The 17,752-nt window shown below is 47.0% G+C and overlaps 1 protein-coding gene and 1 long non-coding RNA gene across 8 annotated transcripts in view; one reads left to right on the top strand and one right to left on the bottom strand.

The window, feature by feature from the left end:
* LOC134523342 (uncharacterized) overlaps nt 1–9,013 on the top strand; it is an 80,778-nt gene extending 71,765 nt beyond the window's left edge. For all 4 annotated transcript variants that reach the window (XR_010073301.1, XR_010073300.1, XR_010073299.1 and 1 more), the window contains one exon: nt 803–9,013. This is a non-coding gene — a long non-coding RNA (uncharacterized LOC134523342). The remainder of the gene's footprint in view (nt 1–802) is intronic.
* A 5,605-nt stretch (nt 9,014–14,618) lies between these two features.
* Nucleotides 14,619–17,752, bottom strand: part of LOC134523348 (myosin-3-like) — a 31,886-nt gene continuing 28,752 nt past the window's right edge. For all 4 annotated transcript variants that reach the window (XM_063352195.1, XM_063352197.1, XM_063352196.1 and 1 more), the window contains 3 exons: nt 17,585–17,680; nt 17,326–17,463; nt 14,619–15,241 (listed from right to left, as the gene is read on the bottom strand). In XM_063352195.1, the coding sequence (XP_063208265.1) occupies nt 15,230–15,241; nt 17,326–17,463; nt 17,585–17,680 (246 nt within the window). In that variant the 3' untranslated portion in view covers nt 14,619–15,229. The remainder of the gene's footprint in view (nt 15,242–17,325; nt 17,464–17,584; nt 17,681–17,752) is intronic.

The raw sequence follows: 17,752 nt of genomic DNA, 5'->3' as shown, positions 1-17,752 counted from the left end.
GCAACACCTCTGGAAGAACCAGCATTAGAAAAACTCTTTCATACAGTCAGAACAAGAAGATAAAATGTTAAAACATTGACTACTTTCACTTAAAAACTCTAAATTCACATCAACTTCCTTTTTTCCCCCTTTGCATTAACTGAATAACACATGGAAAACAAAAACTTCTCATTCAGTGTTTTTAGTAGATGCTTTTAAAATATCTTTTTGAAGGAAATTACGAGCTAAAACAACAGCAGCTGTAACTGCATGTGTTGTGACCACAGGTTGCATATGAACTCTCAGTGAATGTCTGCAGGGGAAAGACACCTGACGATTGGACTGAGTCTGCGGAGGCTGGAAGAGGAGGCAGGAGAAAGTGCAAAAAGGGTTGGGAGATACCCCAGCATTCAGTGTTTTAGTGTATGACATAAAGCTCACAAAAAGAAAAATGAAGTGTTATAAGCATTCTTGAAAAGGATTCTAAGCTACTGAGCATCGGCTTTGGCTTTGTTTTAATTTATAAAAATCTGTCCTACCATCTACTAGCTATCCTACCCAGCTATCACTTATATGACACTGGCATAGCATACTCTAAACTGAAGTAGGTGATAGAGAGTTCACTGTAGTTTAACTCTGTAGATCCCAGTAAGTTACATCAGGGAGAGCTCTGCCCTGTTTCCCATATTCAGCCCCAGCCAAGGATAAATCTGTCCGGGAAGGGATCTTTTGAAAGAAGTGCAAGTGCCTCAATGCTAAAATAAGAATGCAAAGTTTCCTGCCAGCCATTAATTTTCTGTCAATCCTATTTTCATCTCTTCAGGGCTGGACTGCAGTAGGACCAGAAGCAAACCACAGCATAGTTAGAAGAGAAGAGGTGGACTGAAACCCATCTCTGGATACAGACTGTCCTGCACAGCAATGCGGTGTCGGCAAGGTGCACATTCCCCATGGAGGAGAAAGGATTCAGTCATGCTGAAAATAGATCCTTCTTGAGACAGAGATCAGGCAGCTGCCTCCCTTTCTGCCAGCCCTTAAGATGTGTATTTTCTTTTCCTGATCCTTGCGGTTAGCTGAGAGACAAGGAGTGAGAAGGCATTTTTTAGCTGGGCAGCACAGCCAGACTGGAGAGGGGAGGTGCCTGCAGACTGCTGCGTGTTGGCTGGTGGGAACCTCCCTCTCATACTTGTTCAGCTCATGGAAACATGAGAACATACCTGTATGGCAGGAGGGTTTGCAGCAGGAAAAGGAATCTCTTACTGTAGTCCGGTGATCCCCAGTCTTTCACACTGGGAGCTACGCTCAGACCCTCTGCTCCTAGAACAGACTGCCCTCCAAGAAGAAGGACTTTGGGGTTATGGTGGATATGAATATGAGTGCTCTCACTGCAAACAGGACAAACTAAGTGGTGTTAGAAGCATGGTCAGCGGATTATAGGAAGCTGTTATCCCTTTTGCTTGACACTGGTGAGTCCTCACCTGAAACAGTTTGTCCAGTTTTAGGCTCCCCAGTTCAAAAGAGATGTGAACTAATGGGAGAAGGTCCAGCAGAAGGCTAGCAAGATAGGCAAGGGTCTAGAAAACTTGTGCTATGAAGAGAGTTTGAGGGCATGTTTAGTTTGAGGAAAAAAGGGCTAATTTACATGAGTGGCTGTTACAAAGACAACGTGCCAAGCTTTTTTCAAGAGTAGCTGACAATGTAACAAGGGGCAATGACCACAAATTATTGCTTGAAAGTCTCCAGTTAGACATTAAGAAAATTCTTTCCTATTGGTTAATGGAGAAATGGCACAGGCTACCTGGAGAGGCTGTGGAGACTCTGACCAAAAAACTTGGCTAGTCAAAGCCATGACTGATCTCACCAGTGCTGGCAACAGATCTGCTTGAAGTGGGAGACTGAACTGAAGACCTCCAGATGTTCATTCGCAATGGCATTTCTGTGGCTTTAATGTAGGTTCCCTCTATCCATCCAAAGTAGACAAATGCTCAAAGATAAGCAGAGAAGGTATCTGCAGCTTCATGTCTTGTGCTAAGAAACAGAAATTTTCCTGGAATCGTGAAAAGCAGCTTTTCTCAAGTGAACCGTCTGTGATCTCACTGAATTGTTGGAGACAGTTAATTTCATGCAGCTTGTCAAAACATATTCCTCCAGGACGCCAATTCCAGAATAGCACTTCTCAAGTACATCATCTGGAAACGTCCTTAGCAGCAGTAAGCTTCAGTAGCTTTCAGTCCTTGAAGAGCAGAGTGGTACGCAGGCAGACAGAAAATTGTGGAGCTCACTGGGGCAGCAAAGTGCATCATATCATGTCAGAAAGAAGTTCCACCAGGTGAGGGGCAGGAGGGTACAGGAGGGTCCTCTTGTTATCACAGGCTGGACACATTCATGGTGGGAATTGTATGCTGGTGAGCATTTCCGCAGCCCCGTTACAGGGATTTAGGGATCTGCTACAAACCTTTTTCATTCTGAGTCACTAGATAGTGTTTGTCGGAGAATGTGTGGATAATAGATGAACAGCAACTAACATCACCACCGTGTTCTTTCTGACCGTAACATAACATTGAAGGAAATAAGATTACACGATGTCCCTGACAATGGCAGGGGGGGTTGGACTTGATGATCGTTAAAGGTCCCTTCCATCCCAAACCATTCTGTGATTCTGTGTGATTCTGTGAATGGCTGTACTGAGGGAGATCAAAGGAACATGTAGACTCTCACACCTGAGACATTTGTTGTCATCCCAGTCTCCCCAGATACCCACCCTCCACAGGATGTCCCACCCATGTGGTGAAGCCTAGAGCACAAATCACCTCAAGTTGGTGAAAATGTCTGTGACTGGAGCAAAACCGAATAAGGCACACCTGGGAAACTGTACTGAAAACAGCAACCTATTTTTCTATGTCACTGCCAATGGGAGAGAGAAAAACAAGTTCCTATCATCTCTATGTGAAGCCTAAGCAGCCTTTGGCCTTCTCAGGTCTGTGACCTACCTGTCGCCCAGCACGGAGCCAGTAATGCTCACGGGATACGGCAGACATCTCCTTTAACAAGGATCCCCTTGCACACTCTGCTAGTGAGCCGTGGGAGGCTGGAGAGAGCTCAAAGCTGCGGACCTTCTGCTCCAGTAGAAAACCTCCTCCTGTGGGCTGCTGGCCTGGGGAGCAGGCTCAGGTGCCTACTCAGATAGCAATGTCTCCTGTACCTGGGACAGGTCTCTTCTGCTGCTCCTCCTCAGGTGATCAGGGTCCCTGATGCCCCAGTGGAGAACTGGGAGGTGCTGAGGGCCATGGGACCATGAGTATCTGCAAGGATGTGCTGCTCCTCTGAGCACACATCAGAGCTAAGGTGAAATGAAGTCAGCCCTACATGTGGTAGGCAATTACTAGTGATTATTCTGCCCCGCTTCAGCCTAACCAGCTTGTTGGGTGACTGGTCTCCAGACCCTCATAAAACACTGTAAATATTCCATAACATAGAATTTATATACATCTGTTCTGGTTTTATATACATGAACATTTGATGTGTTACCAACTGTCTCTAAACACTGTCACATAGGTGACAGACTTGCTGACAAGCAGCTTTTGCTTGGACATGCTTCTGAAGTTAGGTTCCTCCCATTTATAATGACCAAATATGACCTGGTATCAAAAAAGTTCGAAGATCTTTGTCTATCTATCTGCTGCATGTATGAGCATCTATTCCCCCAAAATCTCCAGAGGAAGAACATCCTGCCTGGTCACTGGTACGAAAGAAACTGATTGCACAGCAAAGCCATTCGCTTTCTTTTATTTGATAAAACCCTCTCAGACAGGCGTTACAGTACTAGGATGCTTCCTAACTGAAGACAGTCTGATGCTGTTTCTGGCTATCTTGCCCTTGCATTGCTACCCGTTAGCTGATAAACAGCACCTGAGGAAAGGGTTTTTTTAATAATTTCGATGCCAGGCATTGGGACAAGTGTGTTGCTGCAGAGGGAGGTGGAAGTGGCTGAGCTTGTACAGGTAAGTGTAGGAAGATCACTGACTTTCCAGGCTTGCTGGCGGGATAGATGGGGAAAAGCGGTGGCTGTGGTTTCTGGGAGCAGCTATTTAGCACTACCCACTGCTCTAACATGCCTACCCACCATGGTAATCTCACCTCGCAGATCTCTGACGTAGGCAAAGCCATTTTGCTGTGATCATTATTGCAATTAGTATCCCCTGTTCCTGAATACTTTTGACTACAGTGGCTTTTCTTGTTTCACTCCCTTCCTTCCCTTTCCCCAGGTCTTCAGAGAATTTTAAGCCCAAATAATTTGCTTTTCCAGCTGCTATACAAAACTCAACCTCAGCTTATTTGAGAGGATATGAAACAGCAGCTGTGCATCCATCTCCCAGCTGAAAACAACGAGGATGTGTAAGGCTTGCTCAGCTGTGAGAAAGCCAAAGCAGAAAAAAGGCATCATGCAGCGATAGCCCCATAAATCTGAGAGTAAGCAGACAGCCATATCAGCCTAGAGCAAAGGTCCAGCTGGTATTTTGTGCATGAGTGTACATTGGATACTTGGTGAAAATCCAATTTCACTTTTTCCATGCTACTTATAATATTATGTAAGCATATAATCTTCCCACCTGGTTGTTCCTTTCCCAAAGTGAAAGATCATAGTCCGGACAGTTTGTCTCCCCAGTGCTCTGTACCCTTCCTAATTGCCCAGGCCAAAACTGCAGATAGCAAGTGGTTTGTGGGCCTGGTGCAATGATTTCTGTTTTGTTCTTACTTGATCCTGATGATTCCTGATACTCTGTTTGCCTTTTGTCGCCACCAGTGAGCACTGACTTGACGTTTGGAGGCAACTATTCACTATTCTGGTAACCTTCCTATCTCCTAATCCTGGTCCTCCTTTTAGAGACTAAATTTCTATAGGGTTTGGTCTAAGTATGGCTCAGAGTCATTGTATGGACAGAGAAGTTGATGTTCTGTTTCATCTGCATAAAGGGTTTCTATGACTGATGCCCATACAGTTTGCCTTACAAGGACAACATCTTTCTTAGTGGCTTTCAGCGAAATGACATTGAGTGAGACTCGAGAGAGGCACAGCCCAGCTAACAGAGCAGTGGGGAGACAGGTCAAGCAGCAAACTTTTATTTGGGGGTGAGCAGCTCTTCACTGAGTACCAGAGTTGTGCCGTTATTGAGAGCCCTCGTGTTCCCAGCAGATATCAGCGGAAGAGCTGGACGAGGAGGCGACATTCAGGATGCCCTTTCTATCACCCACCAAAGCAGCTGAGGAGCTCCTGTTACAGAGCAGGGGAGTGGGGTGGGCAGGGTAAGACACCTCTGGGTAAGACAAAAAAAAAAGAGAGCAAGTGGCAAGAGGGGGAGGGAAGGGAAGAAAAATCAGGATTAGGTGCATAATATTAACACTAGCAACAACTGTATGCAAAAAAAGAGAGCTAAAAAGAGAGGTGCTGCCTTCCCAGGCTGACGCTCATCTGCGACAGATGACCAAATACCACTTTTGGGCAGATTTCACTGTTGTAAATGGAAATATACTGGTATGGACTTTGTATAAACCTCTTCACTTTAAGCATTAGACTTTTCCAGGTGAAGACAGCCCACTGGATTACCACAGGATTGTCCGAGTGCCAGAGTCACTGCAGTAAAGTTACCAACAGGATGTGTCAAAGAATTTTCTAGTGACATTTTCTGAACTAACTTTTTATGTTGCAGACAAGTTCCTTTTGCACCCTCAGAAAATTTGTTAACAGCCTCATTATTTCACGTTGGCAGATAAATTTCCTTGGTGGTCAGCCTAAACAGTTCCTCAATTGCTCTCTGCATCCATCTGAGATGCCGAGGGAAGGATACAAATCGCTGCTCGTCCTGAAAGACAAATCAGTTGTGTAAAGCAGAACAGCTCCAGCAGGACACAATGACAGCGACATGTCACCAGAGAGCCAGCAACCAGGGTGTTTTACCTCTCAATCAGGACCGCGGCCTGAAAAAATACATGCTAAGTCTGCCTCAGCTCAAGATGCAGTGCCAACTTCACCCCATCACTGCTTTGCTGAGCAACACAGGCGTATGTTGCCTTCCTTCCAAATCAGTCCCTCAGGTCCCTCAGAGTGTCTGCTGCTCCTCTGAGAAGTGCCTCCAGGTAGCCCGTATCTCACAGGGTGTCTTCTAGGGTCTCACAGAGACTCATCCCATGATCCCACATTTCTGCCTGCCCCTTACCTTAGCTAAGCCTGGACTTTACCTCTCCAGGCTCTGATCCCAAAGCAGGACCACATTTCTCCAGCAGTGCTGTGCTGACATGGGGGCTGTGCTGCCGGCAAGGGGCTGGGAGGAGGCAGGGCCTGTAAGGCCTCAGTCATGAGAGCTTAACAGCAAGGCTCAGATGATTCTTCCTCTCCTGGGGCTCCTGACAGGACATTGAAGTGTGAACTGTTGAATTTTACTTTACTGACAAAGCGTTTCTTAAGGGGAATGTTTTCAAACATTTGCTCTACTTTTACTGGAATGCTGCATTTGAACTTAGGAGATCCCTGGCCTTCCATATGGGACAGCAGTTCTATATGAGTCCATCAGCTGCATCTATTTTAAACTTTCTCTCAGAGATGTTCGTTTATGGCCACGATGGACTGATGTTTTTCTCAAGACCTTTGCACAAGCCCTTATCAGGTGACTGGCAGCCTCACTCCACAGATAGAGTGTCAATGCAAAATGACCCTCATTCTCCATAAAGCAGTGAGGAATTCATCTTCCTTACATCAGTGTCCCACTTTGATCCTGATAATCCAGCAGGCTTTATAGCAGTGGCTGTCAGTGGAGATTTTTTCCCTCTGCTCCTCCTGCATGCATCCTCCCCTGGCTCAAAACTGCTAATTTGTTCCTTTCCCCATTACGTATCTCCCGCCTCCTCCCAGGACAGGCAGGAGAAGCTAGCATCACTCAGATGCTTAGCTTCTGCTCCCATCTTCTCATTCACATCTGGGTTGTTTTTTCTTTTTCTTGGAAGAGTCTTCAAAAAACATACACATGGGTGGTGGCCACAGGCTGGGCTCACAGAGTGTCAAGGTAGGTCCCTGTGGGGTGGGCCACAGCAGCAGCTCAAAACTTGGGCCACTCTGCACCATCCCCATCCACTTACCTCCTGCCAGAAAGAGCAGCAGCTCCTGTGGCCTACCCTGCCTGGGGAGCAGGACGGTGCAGCTGGGGTCTGGCCATGTCTGGGGGCTTCCAGACTCAAGCTGGGGACTGCCAGAAGTCCCTGAAGTCTTCAGCCCTCTGGGAAGGCACATCTTTTCACTGCCTCCTCCCAATACATCTTGTGGTCCTGGGTTTGGGAAATGCTGCCTGAGGATGCCAGCTCCCCACAGCACAGCGCGCGGGCATGAGCGATGAGCCGAGTGCCATGTGCAGTGGTAACGAAACAACATACCGCCTTACTGTACAGATTAAATACAGTAAAATATTTCCTCTAATCTAAAATTACCTTTACAAATCTCCCTCGAGGTGAGCTACAAATTAGATAGATTGTCATTTGCAGATTATCATTGCAGTGTTTCCCAGGAGTTTCTCCTCAGGTTTCTCCTGACTTTTCTTCCCCAAACCTGATGCTGAGGTGTCATTTCGTCCACCTCGACATCCTTTACGATCTTATCACTTATCCCTTTCCCTCACACACATCCATCTCACTTTCCTCCTCCCAGACGCCTCCCTGCACTCCCCAGCACTATTTCAGCCCTACCTCAGCACTGGGATTGCTCTTATTCCCACCCTCTCTCACTTATCAGATTATTAATTTTTTTCTGCAACAAGAGTCACATGAAGGCGAGTTCAGCTGCCTGCATCACAGTTAAAGCACTGGGGCCCCAGTTCTGCATTTGACCTGAACGTGTCCATTGGCTGCTCCTGCTCCACTTGGCTGACAAAGGGTACATGGCTTTCTGCAATGCTGCTGGTTCTGGAGCAAGCTTGGAGCAAGCCTTGCCTCTGTCTTCCTCACCAGGGAAGGGATTGGTGGATGGAGGCCTCTTGCTGATAAGCAAAAAATAGGCTTTCAGGTCCACAGGCATTGCTTTAATTTGTTGGTGCCCAAGAGAAGTGACGTTCCCCTGCACCACAAACTGAGCCCCAGCTGAGCGCTGGAAGTACCTGGGCAGCTGCTGTGCTCCCTGTGGGACAGCACGTCCCAGGAGGCCACAGCGAGCACCCAGACGCTGGGTTGGCACAGCATCATTCCACAGACGTCAGAGGGGCCGCTCCTGATTTATGGTCTTACCAGGGAGAGCACACTCGGGCCTGCTTCTGATCTTTAACATTTCAGCTGAGAAAGGGGCTGTGCCGGAGCAAGTCTCTCTCGGGTAAGAATAGCATCTGCCATCTTAGGACGCAACACAGTTGTCCCGCTCCTACGTGGCAGCACATTGCGCTGAGATATAGAAGGCAACCTACCCGCCCAGGAATGTCTTCGAGCGCTATTAGTGGAAGCGTATCAGCTACACAAACAGGCATGACCCCGCACAGGAGTCTTGCAAGAGCGGGGCTATTTTGAGCTTCTGACAGTGAGGATGAAGGCAGACAAATGAGGGGCTGATCCTCCCGGCATGGGCAACCTCCAAAACTCTCTGCGGCCTTGTCTCCTCCTCTGGGAATCACTTGTGTGAAGGCTGATGGGCGATTTGGTGGGACCTCAGAGCCCAGGAGGCAGGGGCCAGGAAGGAGCTGTGAATGTGGGGGGACGCAAGGCTAGGCCTCAGTCCCACCACACGGCCCACCGTGCTGATGGCAAGTCCTGCCTGAGGCTGTGCACCTGTCCCCAAGCTTAGGGCACACAGCTGCCTGCTTTATTTTTGACTGCATCCGTGAGAGCTAGAGAGATACCAGAGGTGTGTAACTGCGTGCAAGGGAAACACAAATCCTTTTCATCCAGGAGGGTATTCTCTTGCCACCTGAAGCTCTCTGTCTCTGAGGGGTTCTTTGGTATCATGGATGTCTGAAATGCCTCTTTTCCTCTTCTTCCCAGCCATTTCAAATCTCCTCCCCAACTAATTCCCATCCTTTTAACATGCTCTTTCTTGTTCTGGTATGGATTTCTTTCATTCAATTATTTTTTACGTCTCTTTCTTGTTTTGTTTGTTTCATTTCCATTGCTTTGTGAAAACAGGATCTGCACATTAAGCTCTCTGGGGAAAAAAAAAAAACACTCTCCTAGAAAAGTTTTCCAGCTGGATCAGCTGGCCTAGTCAGTCTCCCTTGGGACTCCACATTCGTCTGGACTGGTGCACACAGCAGTGTTAGCAGGCAGGAACAAGTGGTCAGGGGATTGTTAAAAAGTACTGCCACTAAATGAAATCCTGCAGCCTTAGGGGATGGATCTGATTCAAGCGCTTGGAAGAAGGCCCCTTGGCACAGTCCCAGCCTCCTGAGCTGTTCCCAGGCATGTCCAGGACTCCTGCAGATGAAGACTCAGTTGGTTCAGCTGGCAGACCAGAGGAACAAATATTCATTCATGGGCATGTTATTTGCCCAGCCATCTAATAAGTTAAACTGACTCCTCCTACAACCCTCAGTAGTATGGCTTTGCCAAGCACCTCAACGCTAATTGGGCATCCCCTGTGTCTATCACAAGACAGCACAACTGGGTATGGGCAGTGCGAACAGCCCCTCCTCAGCTGCTCACCTAAAGATCAGGCTAGTGATAAAAAGAAAGGCTTTATCCCCCTATCTTGGTGCCATGTGATGAGGCTCGGGTTCCTACAGAGCACCCTTGCCAGGTGGAGATTCAACCAGGATCTTAAAACCTTCTCCCTGGTGTGGCAGGCTGCGTGATGGAGATGTCGGACAGGACTGTGTCCTCCTCTGAGGCTCCCCAGCAGTGGAGTGCTCCTGTTTGTGCTGCCCTGAACCATCATGGCTCAGCATGGGCCAAGCTTCCTTGCAGTAACTCGAGCTGTGAAGCTTTGTGACCATGGCCATGCATTTCTTTCAATTTGTTTTATTCTTCTTGCATGAAATTGGCAGTACACAAAGTAGACCACAGGCTTTCCTCAGAGCTGCATTGCTACCAGCAGGCTCTGAGCCCAGTTCTGTAGTCGTGCTCTCAGGATCCTCAACTCCAAACTAGCCAGACCGACCTACACACATGGCATTTTACGCCAATGCAGGCACAATGGTCTCCAGATACAGTCAACCTGAGGACTCAAGGCTACCAGGTGGGAAAGCCAGGCTCCCCCCACTTGCCATTCAGCCAACCCTGTCATGAGTCAAAGCCAAAGCATTAATGCAAAAGAAAGTGAATTCCCCCTCTTGGAATGGGAGAGAGCCCTGTTGCCAGCAGAAAGGACCTGCTGGGGTGAGGGTAGTGATTATCCTGCTAAAGTCTCATCCCTGCAGATCCCCACTCCTCAGGCACTGCTGGGGCTGCTGTGCTCTGCCGACTGTGCTTGAGCAGGTGGGAAAGTCTCAGAAGTCCAGGGACTGTGTAGTTGGGCAAGAGCAATCAGCAACTTAGTACCAGAAGCAGGAAAGAGAGCTGGGAGGCTTACATGACATATCCAAGCTGATGCCTGGATATTTTGGAATGATTAATGACAGTCCCCTGATTCGGGTTGCTGGACTTTCCTAGCAGTTAGTAATTTCCCATTGGTTTTGCACAACTACTCCTAAGCAAATCACAGCTGCTTTCCTACAGGTCTATGAAGTAGATTATTGTACTGTGCGACTAGCTGTTTTACACTGTGGGCTAGGCTCAAGAACGTGACCTAAGAGCAAAGCAGGACTTTGGGTCGCATCTTGAGACAGAGCAGCGTGCAGTGAACTACTGAGAACAAGATGCAGGCAGTCCCCTGGAAAAGCGCCATTTCCAGGCAGCATGAGCTGAAACAGAAGTCTTCCCTTGGGAAAGCAAAAGACCAACACATCCAGATCTGTCCCAACTGGTGTGAAAAACTAGCATTTGATTCTGGTTCCCCCAGCTAACAGGGCCATAACAGCAGATGGAGGCCCCTCTTGAAAGGATCATGGTGTGGGGACAGTTTTTGAGGAAACTAAGGGCTAGACTGACTGAGAAGGTTTATCAAAGTTTCAGGTTTCTCAGACAAGCTGAAGATCTTGCATCTCATCAATTCAGTATCTCATGAGGTTATTTTTTGGGCAGAGCGATAGAAGGACTTGGGCCATTGCATAACAATCATTATCAAAGGCTTCTAAACCCATCTGTCTCTAGGGCAGTAGTTCACAGACCTCTGGAGAACAAGGTGAGAGGAGAAATCAGTAACTGCAAACCCTGCTCAACCCGGCAACAGTTCTGTTTATCTTAGACCAGGAATCTGTGGGCAACAGTTAATTATCTGAGCAAAACAGAGTCCCTGTACTGGTGTTTGCAGATGATCTTCTTCCAGGTCTTGGGACAGAATGAACAACTTGACTGATAACAGCAAAGTTGGTTGCAAGCTCTGAGGACACAAGTATGGAAGTATGGAAGTGCCATAGGCTTTACAGCACCTTGGCATTCGACTTATTCATGATGAACAGTTGTGAAGGTTTAATAGTAACCAAAGTACTAAACATGGTGGTCCCAGTGGGTTTAGAGAAATATCTGGGTATGAGGGTGGATTCATAGTTTGGACCATCAAAATGAGATCTCACTTCCAAACTAGACTTGTAGATTAAACCCACACAGAAGAAGAAAATGCTTAATGTGTTCATTGTTCCAAAAAGCCCCATCTATTTTAAACTGCATTTCATATATAAAGGACAGTACACTCACATTTTTGGATACCAGTATATGGCAGTAAGGCCCCTCCATATCTCCACATGCATGTATAGTCTTCTGTATTCAGTAACAAGAGGTGGGAATGGATGGACTCACAGCCTCATTCCCTTTTCCAAGCGTGGTGCTTGCACAGACTTGCTAACTCAGAAACATGGCAACTCATCAGAGTGTCCTGGAGTGTGGATTTGAGAAAGGACACAAGAATTGAGAATTATTTTTTTTGAGAAAGGACACAAGAATGTGGCTGAATGCAGGAGATAAAAGTGAGACACCCAATTTTCATGTTCTCAACCTCAATTTCGTAATGCCCCAAGTATTAAAGGATGCCAAGGAAATGGTGAGTAACTGAGAGACCTCCTACGCAATATCAGGTGCTCTAAATCTTGCAACTGAAAAAAAAAAATCACCAGTGGACTAAACTGCCTAGAAAGGCATGCTGTGTGGTACATACTGACAACTCCAGCAGGAATAACCAGATCTAGATTTAGCAAGGAAACCCCGAGAAACTCCTCTTTGTGGCACTACTAAACTACTGTGTGAAGCTACAAGAAACTGCACATCCCACCGGAGAGTTATGAGGTCAGAGCCTAGAAAACACATGGAAGCACTGCAGACACCATCCCAATGATTCTGAGACCTGGTCCCACACTTTGGGAGCCCACCTGGCAGCACTAGTAAATCCAATCAGTGAGCACAAGTTCATTGGTAGCCTCATAAAGAAAGAAATAATGGGCAGGGTCTTGCGAGCCCCATCCTAGAAGAGCAGCTAAAGAGCTCAAACTGAGCTTGTGTTTGTGAATAACAGAAGTGCCCACGTGTCAGGGAAAACTGTCAGTGACAAGAGAAACAACTACGCTAGAAAATAAAATACATTGCTATCAGTTTTTACTAGAACAAATGAAAAATCTGACACTTTCTAAGGAGCGTGTACATTGTGTTTTCCATGGGGGCCAGAGGGGAGTGATGCGGGAGGTGGAGGGACCTGATGACCTCCGGAGTTCCCTTCCAACTTCAACCATTCTGTGATATGTGGAAAACAGAGAAACAGTGAAATGTCAGAGCAATGGTGGATTGATGGACTGCTCTGTAAGTTGGCTTTGCTGTGCTCTGCAGGCGTGACAATGTCTTTGCCAACCTGGGAAGCCATGACACACCACCTTAGTTTCTGCAGTGGTTCCTAGGTGGTACCTCTGGCACGGAACTCTGAAGGTTTTTGTTCTCAAACTGAGAAACCACTTACAGTTCACGCAGACTGAACCAGGGATGTGGATCTCCAGGTTATCTGATGCAAGGAAGTGATGTACTAACCGGCTGCCACAGGGCACCGTTCATTTGGACAAGGTGGTGTTCAGCAGCGGGTCCCATCTGTTACACAGCTCTACCTCGCTTTCTGCACACTGAAGTACAAATCCCACGTCAGGTGGGCCAGATGTGTCTGGCACATAGGATCTCAGTGCGAAGGGTACAGTGCAGTGCTACAAATGAGTGAACTGTTGACCTCGTGTGGTGGCAGCCAAGTGATTAAGGCACCTGATAATTTTGTGGTAATGGAAGAAAAAGGTCTGCCATCCAACAGGAGCATCCCTTACATAGGTAATGTTGGACCAGTAAGGATTAGGCAGAGACATTGACCATGATGGTAAGGCCATCCTGACTCTTTGCCAAGGAGCATGAGTGCACTGGATGAGGACGAATGGGAGAAAGTGGGGGTCTAACAGGGAGCCATGGTGAAACCTTCAAAGGTGTCATGGGAGGGACAGGTATCTTCTGTTTTTATTAACTCTTCGTAGTTGAAAACTAAGAGGTGAGGCCCATCCTTTTTCAGACAGGAGTGACAGAACATCGTAGTTTTCTCCTCTCCCGTCCTTGTAACTGACAGCAGAAGCAGGCCAGACTGCTTCCTGAGTGCTGGTGTGGCTGTGTCCTGGAGTCAGGTAAGGTGAGATGGATTTGGATATACCTTTCCGCGGCACATAGACACGAAGCAGTCAGCTGGCACTTCACAACAGTGTCAGCATCCCATTTGACCCAGTATCCAGTGCTATGCACAAACTAATTCATCTTCTCAGTGCACTGGGATGTCTGCACAAAGGTATCCCATTCACTCTCTACCCCTTACTGTGCTGCCAGGTATGTCTCCTCAGTAGTCTTGCCCAGTGCCAAAGTATCTGGGTTTTCTCACTACCTGCAAGCCTGCAGTTTCAACTATACCACACATACGCCACAAAGTAGCTGAACATGTATTTCTCTTTGGGAAACACCAAGCAGAGCTATGGTGCCCAGTGCCCCTGGGGAGATAAGCTTCAAGCAGCTATTCAGATTTTCCTGCTAACATTACAGACTATTTGTTAACTATTTCCAATGTAACAAGTATGTGAGACACCTAAGTTCAAGCCTTCATCTGCTCGGAGCTGCAACACTGGAGCTCAGAAGCAGGCCAACATTCTGAGCTGACGTTTGAATACAAGGAGATTAGAAATACTTGATCTGTAACGCACACAGATGGCTGCGGGCTCATGGGCTGGATCAGTCTTGTTCTTCCATGCAGAGATACAGCAGTGAAACTAAGCAGGAATGCTGTAATTTTGTTCATGTTGCTTGTTTGACATACCACATCCACTCATACAGTAGTTTATTCTCAGCTTCATTTAACAGGGTCGGGATATCTGCTTTCAAGCAGAAGGTATGGGTGAAGGCTATCGAACACCTAGATTTTAAGGTCAGGACAAAATTACTAAAACAAGATCATAGCAGTAAGACTTGAACACGCAGTTTTGACTATGCTTAACTTAACTTAGAAAAAAAAATGACTCTCATCTGAACATCAACATTTGGAGCATCTGAAGTTGCAGATATCTACTTTATTGACACTGGTACAGCAGCAGAGTGACAGAAAATGTTTATGTCCATAAGCAAATGAAAGATTACTTCCTACCAGTGTAGCTCTAGCTACTGCAAATCCACAGCTGGACAGATAGCTGGGGTGTAAGTTCTGGTTATCCCAGAGGAAGCTCATTTTTTACTTCCTAACACCACCTGGAAAGGAGAGGCTTTGTTTAATCCACCCACGTCAAGACGAGTCTTTAGTCCCTAAAATCATCTGCCTCAATGCAACAACCAGCTAGGATGTGCAAGTGGAGCCCAGGTCAACGTAGCAGTGTCTGTAACCCTTAAGACTACACATCATCAAACGTTATGCTGTCAGACTGATAGGTTGAAATGGAGAAACATATCTGTTGGCTTTTCTGAAGTGCTACTTTGCTGTTGCAGTGCTTAAGCAACCCACACCCCCATCCTCTGGGGCAAGTAGGATCCCAGCAATTCCAAAAGCGAATGTAAAGCATGGAAGGAAGTAAAAGGATGTATTGATCCATTGTATCTATTAAAATATTCAGGCATTACAATTCTGAATTTTTAGGCCTCTCAGAGCAGAATCCAGAACTCGTGCCAGGTGCCCAGGGTCCATAGATACTGCACAGTATCAGGCACTTCAAAGCAGGATCTGAAACGACAACATATTGCAGAAAGAGTTGCCCATAGTCAGTATGTTCAACATGCCTTTACCTGGGGATACCCGATAGAAGCTATCTGAAATCTTGCCCCTGTCTGGGCTTTCAACTCAATTACAGATTCAGCTCAGTGGAAAGAGACCTGGGAGTCCTGGCGGACAACAGGGTGACCATGAGCCAGCAATGTGCCCTCGTGGCCAAGAAGGCCAATGGCATCCTGGGGGGCATCAAGAAGAGTGTGGCCAGCAGGTGGAGGGAGGTCATCCTCCCCCTCTGCTCTGCCCTGGGGAGGCCGCACCTGGAGTGCTGTGTCCAGTGCTGGGCTCCCCAGTTCAAGAGGGACAGGGAACTGCTGGAGAGGGGACAGCAAAGGGCTACCAAGATGATGAGGGGACTGGAACACCTCTCTGATGAAGAAAGGCTGAGGGATTTGGATCTCTTCAGGCTGGAAAAAAGACGCCTGAGGGGGCATCTTAACAACGCTTGTAAATACTGAAAGGGGGGGTGTCAGGAGGATGGGGCCAGGCTCTTTTCAGTGGTGCCCAGGGACAGAACAAGAGGTAATAGGCACAAACTTGGCCATAGGGAGTTCCACCTCAACAGGAGGAGGAACTTCGTTGCTGTGAGGGTGGCAAAGCCCTGACACAAGCTGTCCCGAGAGGTGGTGGAGTCTCCATCTCTGGAGAAATTCCAAACCCGCCTGGGGGCGTTCCTGTGCCACCTGCTGTGGGTGACCCTGCTCTTGCAGGGAGTTGGACTGGGTGATCTCCAGAGGTCCCTTCCAACCCTATGATTCTATGATTCCCTCTATAAGGTAATCTCATGTCTAGAGACTTTGCTCAGGAACCTGGACACAGCCTTCCAAGTGCTTCCCCTGGGGTCTGGGCAGGATACCCTGATAAGCACTGAGGAGTCAAATCCTTTTACTGGCTTTGTGGCATTAATAGCACAATGGCATTAAGTGACTCATTGAAAGTTGCACACCAGGCTCTGGCAAAACCAACATTGTCTATTGAGTCTGAGGCCTGAGCCTTCAGAAGAAAGCATGTTCTCCATAGTGTCTCTTCTAGAATTAAAATGCTGTATGACTAAGAGGATGCTGTGGGTAAGCAGAAGGCAGCCTGGAGCCAAGGCTCTCCGTTTCCTGCATACATGCTCTAGGCACTAGTAATTTTTTCAAAATATGAACTGAGGGTATTTTACCTCTAACCAAAAACTGAGCTAGACTAGTGCAGTCAAAAGGTGTTACACCTGTAAATATCAGATTAGGAAAATTAGGCTCCAGATCTTGTACCAAACAGTCTTGTTTGGTACAACTGCCAGGGAAGTTCAGCTAAGGACACAGTGCTGCTGCATATTTCTCAATCAGAACATTAATTCTGCCTAAGGCTCACAGGAAGGTTGTTTTAGGAATGTTCGGAGTTAGGCTGGCTCTCATTCTTCCACTTTATGAGGCAGTTCCTTAAATCTGAAACTAATGTGATAAACTAGACAGAAGGCTCATGCTTGGCACCAGAGCCTAAAATGCCAGAGTCACAGAATCATAGTATCACAGAATGGTTTGAGCTGGAAGGGACCTTCAAAGATCATCTAGTCCAAAACCCCTGTCATGGACAGGGACATCTTTCACTTGATCAGGTTGCCCAAAGTCCTGTCCAACCTGAGCTTGAACACTTTTGGTGATGGGGTGTCCACAACTTCTCTGGGCAACCTGTTCCAATGTCTCACCACCATCATCATAAAATACTTCTTCCTTATGTCTAACTTAAACCCACCCTCTTTCGGTTTAAAACCAGTGCCCTTTGTCCTGTCACTACAGGCCCTGGTAAAAAGTCTTTCTCTGTCTGTCTTTATCTGTCTTCTGCCCTTTATATATTGAAAGGCCAGAATAAGGTCTCTTCGAAGCCTACTCCTCCAGGCTGAAGAACCCAAATCCTCTCAAGTCTTTCTTCAAAATCCCTTCCTTCCAGAACCGTTCTTTCTGGCTACACCCATCTGCAAGGCACAAATCTACTGCTTGACTTGCTTAAGCAAACAGTACAAACTTGCACACCTGCCTCCTGCAATAAAGGCTTACCTTTGTAGAAGGCACTTCTCGGGTTTTAGCTCTGAGCTTGTTTACTTGACTCTCAGCAATATCTGCCCTCTCCTCAGCCTCTTCTAGCTTATGCTGTGCTTTTCGGAATCTGGAGAGATTAGTATTGGCTTGTTCACCCTGAAATGGCAAAACAAAAGGAACTGACAACCATCTGGCAACATGCTGGTGCACAGAGCCAACTTTTAAACTGACAGTCTGTTTATGGTAAATAAGTATTTGCTTCAGTTGAGTGACTCACAGCTTCCTCAGCTTGTCTTTTGTAGGATTTGATTTTCATCTGCAGTTTATCTACCAGATCTTGTAACCTCATCATGTTCTTCCTGTGTTCTTCATTCTGTGGAAACGGAATGTGAAATTATACGTCCCTGTGAGACAAAACATCAGGAGAATCGCTTTCTAGTTATAT

Source organism: Chroicocephalus ridibundus, chromosome 14 (genome assembly GCF_963924245.1).
Source record: "Chroicocephalus ridibundus chromosome 14, bChrRid1.1, whole genome shotgun sequence".
Classification (NCBI taxonomy): domain Eukaryota; kingdom Metazoa; phylum Chordata; class Aves; order Charadriiformes; family Laridae; genus Chroicocephalus; species Chroicocephalus ridibundus.
This window is presented reverse-complemented; position numbering and strand designations above follow the sequence as displayed.